This window comes from Rattus norvegicus, chromosome 4 (assembly GCF_021556685.1).
Source record: "Rattus norvegicus strain SHRSP/BbbUtx chromosome 4, alternate assembly SHRSP_T2T, whole genome shotgun sequence".
Classification (NCBI taxonomy): Eukaryota; Metazoa; Chordata; class Mammalia; order Rodentia; family Muridae; genus Rattus; species Rattus norvegicus.
This window is the reverse complement of record NC_141537.1, coordinates 92,390,936-92,399,132: the sequence shown is the minus strand read 5'-3', so window position 1 is coordinate 92,399,132 and position 8,197 is coordinate 92,390,936. Positions and strand designations below refer to the sequence as shown.

At 38.4% G+C, this 8,197-nt stretch overlaps 1 protein-coding gene across 2 annotated transcripts in view; it reads right to left on the bottom strand.

The window, feature by feature from the left end:
• Window positions 1-433: 433 nt before the first annotated feature.
• Ccser1 (coiled-coil serine-rich protein 1) overlaps window positions 434-8,197 on the bottom strand; it is a 1,234,532-nt gene continuing 1,226,768 nt past the window's right edge. For both annotated transcript variants that reach the window (NM_001443688.1, XM_087658738.1), the window contains 1 exon segment: window positions 434-3,566. In NM_001443688.1, coding sequence (NP_001430617.1) covers window positions 3,084-3,566 — 483 coding nt within the window. In that variant the 3' untranslated portion in view covers window positions 434-3,083.

The window sequence follows — 8,197 nt, the reverse complement described above, 5'->3', positions numbered from 1 at the left end:
GGAAGTTGTGACAGGTATCCCACATTAAGTCTCAGAATATATATGCATGGATACACAGGAGAGATATCCAGATTATTCATGATAATTCTATAAGTATGTTATGTTAAATGACTTCATGAATTCCATTTCCTGAAATTATTTCATATTAACTATCATCCCACTTTCATATATACATGTCAATCAATAACAAAATAAAATCCTTGAACAATGTGTATGTCCGGCACCTCAGCCTAAGCACGTTGCTCGTGGTGAATTGATTGTTAGACCATGGCAGCAAGAGCGTCATTGCATCATTTAGACATGGATGAGTGTGGATCAGAGGAGCAGTGATAGTTTGGGAGATGACTCGAGATTCTGTGGTGACACTTAGCATATAAAAATCTAGAAAACACAACAGTAGACTTTATAGAAGGAAAGCATCGTATTCCAGTGGTTACAAAAGTGGGAATAGTTTATTTCAGGTAGACACAGTTCTCCTTCAAGGGATGACTCTTCTACACCGTGTGTTGGGAAGAGTCTGCAGCAGAAGTGTTACATGGATATTTAGACTTAGCTACACAAATACATGCAAAGAAGAAAAAGGAGGAGACCATTGCTTCATCAGAAAAACAAGCACTTTTTTTTCCCTGGCATCATGTCTTTGGATATGTACCGCCTTGGAGAAATGTATAAAACTGTTCAATATGTGGAACAGGCTTAGAAAACTAGAGATTTTAGTACAAAGAAATCAATTTGCTGAAAGAGTGCCCACACGAGGTTGTTAGGACTTAGGAGAGCCACACAGAGGATCTGCTGAAAGAAACCATGCCATTGTTCCTGGCCTGCACTAACATTATGGGCTTGCACCTTCTCCAGGCCTGAGTCACACTGGGTATTACATTGAAACTAGAACACGGATGAAAATACTGATACAGAGCAGTCTCAAGGTGATTGTTCCAAAAATACCCTTCCTTTCAAAATTGAGCAGGTTATCTCAGGGTTTCTTTTTGAGTGTTTCAGTTTAAAAAAGGTTTGTCAAGAAAATACTAGCGTTTAAAACATCTCTTAAAATGTCTATTAAATGACAGGATATTTTAAATAGATTATTTCTTACAAAGTATAATTCAAAAGCTATCTTCCAAGAAAACATAACTATAAACGTCAAAATGCAAATGAAAAACATTACTTATTTCCTTGCATATTTTTCCGTATCCTGGAGGAAAAAAAACTTTGTTTTGTTTATCATGCTGGGGTATTTACACTTTTAAATTATTCTAACAATAGAAACCAACTTTCAATACAAATCAAGCTGAATTCTACAACTAATCTTTGTTTTCATAATTTTACAAATATTGTCCAGCTCATAAAGCACATCAGCCTGACTTTTGCAGCTTCTAGAGGATGTTGGGAATGTTCGGCAGCAACCTGCAGTGCCTTTTTCTGTTCAGCAGAATTATAAACACACACACACACAGACACACACACACACACAGACACACACACACACACACACACAGACACACACACGTGCACACAAGCGCACACGCACACACACAGACACACACACGCACACATGAAACACAAAAGCGCTCGTGTGATATACATGCATCACTAGCAAAATAAAAAAAGTACGAGCACAGTCAACCTTCAATAATTAAAGCTGGGAGGGGCAGCTCAGTATTCTCCCCCAAAATGTAGAGTTCAAATGTATTTTTATATTAGGCGATGCATGTTCAGTGTAGCTCTATAATTAGCGGCTTAGTCAAATGGCATACTAAAACTGCCATGCTGTTTCCCCTTTGTTCATCTCATTTTGGCATGCTGCTGGAATCTGTTTGTAAGAGAATGCATGAGAAACAGCACATGCACTGGGTCCGATTGTTTCATTTCATCCACTATACTGATTGTGAGTAGTTACTAGTCCTGAACTCTCCCTAAGTAAACGGTCATTTGATACTTTTACTAAAAGAGCATGGTGCTTCTATTTAGAATTTTTGATCTATCTCTGATACATTTAAATATGCAACATATTAGACCTTACATGTCAAAGGCTAATATTTGCTACCAAAGGAGACTGAAGCATTTTCGTTAGAGATTTATTTTGTAGCTCCAATTGTCAAAGTCCACATATTTCATATTTTATTGACAATCTAGTTGAGCATGTAGCCAAAATGTTAGATATAAGTTATAAAAACCAAATCAAACCAGTCATCCTGTTTCTTAATTAAAACTTCATGGCTTAATGACTGTAAAGTAAACCTAGATGTAAATAAAAATAAAAGACTATTTTGAAAATACAAAAAAGTGTAGCAAATAAATATATATTTTAGAATATTAAATCATTGAAATTTAAAGGAAAAAATGTTCTTTAACCATGATGATAACCACGAGTGTGCCATTTGGCAAAATTATGCTGACGTCACTTTACTCTGTGACATTTTCATACTTTCTATATCAGTAGGAAAACAAAAAACGAAACTAAAAAGCTAAACCATGTGAAAAGCAGAGCTGTGACTTTCTATCCTTTGTGAACCAGTGTAACTAAACATTCTAAAAGCTAGAGAAATGGTCCTTCCCTCCCAATAGTTCCACAAGCTTGAATGTATGTAATAGAGAGACACAGGTATCTCAGGTTACAAGCAAACAAGCTTCATTCCACTAACAAACACACCACCTAGTATAAGCTTTATGTCTCTTCTGCTCTTCCTAGCCACTATGTTATCTAAATCTGTACAGTTCCTTCCTCTACTCATTCTTCTAACCTACTTAATAGTAACAGCATCAACAGAGAGCTATTGGATAGTACTTTCTTGAAAACTCAAAGCATATTAGCAATTGATACAGAAAAAATATAAATAAATTAAAGACCACATAAGCCAGATAGATCATCCCACTCATTATACATGGATGTTTCCATAGCAAAGTCTTCTGAACAATTCGACCTAGTAAGTCAACATACTCAACCTGTTATTTTTTAGAAATAAAATAAAAGTCCCTAACTATTTTCTTACAGATAAAAATAAAAGCAGTAAAATGGACATGGCCACTCTTAGATGGCATGTGGGACAGTAGTCATCTCTATTGTTCACAGGGCATAGATCATTCTATCCATCCTGCTGGCCCAGAGTCTGGAATTCTGTTGTATGCAAATTGTGCTGGAGAAAAACATTCTTTCTGCTGTATGTATGTAAGGAGATAGGTCCTCTGGGTGGCTGTCCAAATCTGCCTGTAAAGGTTGAATGCTGTCGGGACAGAGCTGCTGGGTCCTTTGGTTTCTCTGAGAACATGGACAGCCCTTCTGGCTTAGCTGCTGGCTTCAGGAAGCTCTGCCCCATCATTGTCCTCGAGTTCTGAGTCATTTCTGAAGTGACAGCTTCGTGACTTCCCCTTGTATGTTTCATAACTCCTCCTAATTCTTTGTCCTTCAAGAAATTGCTTAGACACAGACCTGGGAGTTGGCAGCTGTTCTTGTAGGGACTTGTCGGGTCGGCTGCAGAGTATCTAAAGCGGTCCTCGGTGGGAGTATGTATTGCTTTTCTGTCCCTTGTGCTGTGACTTTGGCTCATGGTTCGATTTCGATGTGTAGTCTGAGAAGGAAACAGAAAAGAAAAACCATCTTACAAAGTCCTGTAGAGACAGAAATGATTGCTAAACCCTTACGTATAAACGTGAAGTATCTCAATGAGTGGGAGCAACACAGCACAACCTCTCTGAAACTAAACCCCCTCGCATTACAGTGCTCCAAACAGGATTAAATGGTCAATTGACATAAAGTGGCATTTTGAGCTTTGAATTCTATAGTTTTGTCTTGAAATAAAGCTTTGTGGTTGGAGGGGTGATGGATTAGTCCAAACACCCACTACTTACTCATGGTTATAATCCTTTACTATATACCCAATCATGTACTCAGATAGTCAAATATACCCAATGTATATAATTGCTGTGGTTTGCCCGGAAGTTATCTGTATTTTGATGCTAATTCCACTGCCCCAAGGACAGCTGCCTAGTCACTTACTCAGGAATCAGGTGACTTCACCAGAACCTTGTCAATGAATTCATAAAGTACAGGTGAGGGGCAGGTACAGGATAGAAGGAGGCCTGTCATTGGAGGAGAAGAAAGGATGGGCGGGAAAGAAGTTTGAAGGAAGAGGAGGAGACGAGAAGAGAAAGGAAGAGACGAGAGAGGGGAGAAGCCATGGAAGGTGATTTTAAGATTCTTCTCTGTGTGTTTACAGGTTGTTATCAATGTTCCTAAAGGATGGATGGTACCGGGCTTTGTATGTTTAAGTGGGCAATTATATCTTACCAATTGGGTCAAAGATTATTGTGTTGTGTGTTCTTTTATGTGAGGGTTTGAGTGTAGGAAAGTGTGTGGCTGCAGGAGACACTGGGTCGCCAAGGAGTTGGGATGTGTTTCCACCAAGATATCTAGCAGATATCTTGGGGCACCGCGTTACGGACCTAGCAGGGTAAAAGACCACAATACTTTTTATTTTTATATTTTTACAACAATATATAATTCTCAGATTTATGATTTCTTGCACCTACAAATACTAACGTAGTATTAAAACAATTGAAAGTGAGAAAGTTCCTTCAACAATGAAAGGCTAGCAGTAGAACAGAAGAATTTTCAGCACCTAGTTTGTTTAGATTTTTAGATGAAGTTTATCCTTTAAATGGAGGCTAAATTGTATACTGTCTTCTTCCCTCAAGAAGCTGAAAGGTCTGCATGGAATCAAAATGTCTCTCTTTTAATCTTTTTATGGACGAAGCAAGGATTACAAACTGTCATTCACATTCTTCTGAATCCCACAGTGCGTTATAGAAACCATATTGAGGTAGAAACAGAAACTAGCTGTACTGTAATTATCTGCAATAAAACAAAACAAAACAAAAAAGGATGTGTCATCTCTACAAAGAATAACAGTAAATTCATGAGAAGCAGATGAGGAAGGATAGAGCAGAACTATGGAGATCGTGTTGTGATGGGACATCTGCAGATGGAGTCACTGAAGTTTCCGGAAATGAGAAATGTAAATGAAGTACAGTAGGGTTAAGTACTCATTGAAAATCAAATCTGCAAATCTTGTATCTGTCCTGATCCCAAAACGCTTATACAGCTGTTCATTTTGCTGTGTAAGGACAGTCACTACTTTTATATTAAGCAATAACAAATCAAAGCCTAGCTATCTTCTACAAAGCCAACCCTTCCACAGTCACTGATAGCATTGTTGTCTGGCTTAACACCTGAGAACTGTCTTGTGTCCCCTTTGCTTTACGCTCCTGCATATTCATTGCTTACAGCTATAATGATAAATCCCCACCTAGTGTTAAATACTTCCTAGCAACTCCTGGTGTCTACCCACTTGCCTGGCAATGTCAGGCATTCGACAGACATTTATAAAGAAATTTAATGTTGGAGATTATATTGCATAGTGTTATTCAGTGTATATTACAGGGCACGAATTCCGCTAATGTTTGAACATATTATTCCGCTGTATTGTCATTTCAGTTGAGCCTTCAAGGTCATCATTACTAAAACGTTTTCTGCTGTGTAATAATCTCTCCTAACAGTGCTCTTTTGCTTTAGGTTAGTCACATCTATTTTGTTCTTGTTGTTGTTGCTTCAGTGTTGTCAATGATCTGACATTCTTATTTTGTTTCATGGTCTTATTTGCAGACACTTTTGAACTCTTCCAACATGCAAGAAGATCTGGAATAATGCGCTGAGGATCGAATCTGGGACTGAAACCCACCGCATTATTCAGGACAGACTAAAAGCAGTGTCACTTATCTTTATTACTAAGGACCTTTTTAAGTTTCTTTTCCTTTTCTTTTCTTTTTTTCCCTTTCATTTTCCCCACAGTTCTTCCCCAATGCTCTGGGTCCTCCTTATAAAAATAAATTGGGGCTTCTCTCCCTCTCCGTGGCATAACCTAAGATGCTTTCTAAAGGGTTGACTCTTTTACCACGGGGGTGCCAATCAGTCTTGGTTTAATTGCTGCAGCCAGATGCAGCCATGTGCTAGGCATATGGGCTCTCATTTTGAGTACTGTCAGAAAAATACCATTACCAATGGAAGGAGAGCTTGGAAAATCAAGAGCAATAAAGTCAACAGTAATGAGTGTCTTCCTGCTGGAATTATTTTCATGATGAATATAATTACATATAGGTATGGGATACTATAAAAGGTTCTGATGTTTGAGAGTTTAAGTTAAGATGAACACATATCCATTATCTCTTGTTTCTGTGATTTGTTTGTTCACTGTTTCTATATGAGCTGCCCATGAAAGTAAAGAATGTTGATGGAAATCCTGCTGACGTTACTTTAATAACCCAGCATGGTAAATAGTCATTATTCTCTTTATCTATTCATTTTAGACTTTCTTGGATACTTTTTCACATCTAATATACATCGGTCAACCTACATAGAAGGTCAAACAATAGAATTCCACAAGCAGCTTAAATGCTCATCCTCTAGAGAATGCTAGCTACCTACAGCTACCGTGGATCTATCACAAAAAAAGATGGGAAATATGATCTCTCTTTCAACTTTTGTTTGAAATTGATTTGTTAAACCATTTATTTCCATTTTAGAATGGGTTTCTCTTTACACTTTAGACTTTTTAAAAGTTCTGTTATGTTTACCATCAAGGGTACAGCTTACAGTGTATTCAAACAGGATAGGGCCTAATAATATGGTGATCAAGAAGTTTTAGCCTCAAAAGAAAAGAAAGAAAAAAGAAAAAAAGAAGTTTTAGCCTCCATTTATTAGTATGGCACGTTTTGCTGAGCAGTTATGAAGCAGACGCTGCATGTGCTGAGTTCTGTTCACATGGGCTTGGATTCCTGTCCTGTCTTCAGGCAGCCTAAAGTTTAATATAAACTCTAGTGGAATAAGATAACTTCTGGGTGGCCACAAAATGTTTAGTTTTTCTAATTTTCTTAGCCATAAATGGATGATTTTTATTCAGCCAACGACTTCATTAAGAATTTTTTGGAACATTAAAAAAATGTTCAAATTAGTAAAATGCCTAATATTGTACCTTGAAAATAGTCACATTACATGTTTTCTCAATGGGAATAAAAAAAATAAAAGAAGAAAACATGAACACTAGACCATGAAATTATTATTTTTTTTTATTGACTTGAGTATTTATTATATACATTTCGAGTGTTATTCCCTTTCCCAGTTTCCGGGCCAACATCCCCCTCCCCCATTCCCTTCCTTATGAGTGTTCCCCTCCCAACCCTCCCCACATTCCCGCCCTCCCCCCCATAGTCTAGTTCACTGGGGGTTCAGTCTTAGCAGGACCCAGGGCTTCCCCTTCCACTGGTGCTCTTACTAGGCTATTCATTGCTACCTATGGGGTAAGAGTCCAGGGTCAGTCCATGTATAGTCTGTAGGTAGTGGCTTAGTCCCTGGAAGCTCTGGTTGCTTGACATTGTTGTACATATGGGGTCTCGAGCCCCTTCAAGCTCTTCCAGTTCTTTCTCTGATTCCTTCAACGGGGGACCTATTCTCAGTTCAGTGGTATGCTGCTGGCATTCGCCTCTGTATTTGCTGTATTCTGGCTGTGTCTCTCAGGAGCGATCTACATCCGGCTCCTGTCGGTCTGCACTTCTTTGCTTCACCCATCTTGTCTAATTGGGTGGCTGTATTTGTATGGGCCACATGTGGGGCAGGCTCTGAATGGGTGTTCCTTCAGTCTCTGTTTTAATCTTTGCCTCTCCCTTCCCTGCCAAGGGTATTCTTTTTCCTCATTTAAAGAAGAAGTGAAGCATTCACATTTTGATCATCCATCTTGAGTTTCGTTTGTTCTAGGGATCTAGGGTAACTCAAGCATTTGGGCTAATACCCACTTATCAATGAGTGCATACCATGTATGTCTTTCTGTGATAGGGTTAGCTCACTCAGGATGATATTTTCCAGTTCCAACCATTTGCCTATGAATTTCATAAACTCGTTGTTTTTGATAGCTGAGTAATATTCCATTGTGTAGATGTACTACATTTTCTGTATCCATTCCTCTGTTGAAGGACATCTGGGTTCTTTCCAGTTTCTGGCTATTATAAATAAGGCTGCAATGAACATAGTGGAGCACGTGTCTCTTTTATATGTTGAGGCATCTTTTGGGTATATGCCCAAGAGAGGTATAGCTGGATCCTCAGGCAGTTCAATGTCCAATTTTCTGAGGAACCTCCAGACTGATTTCCA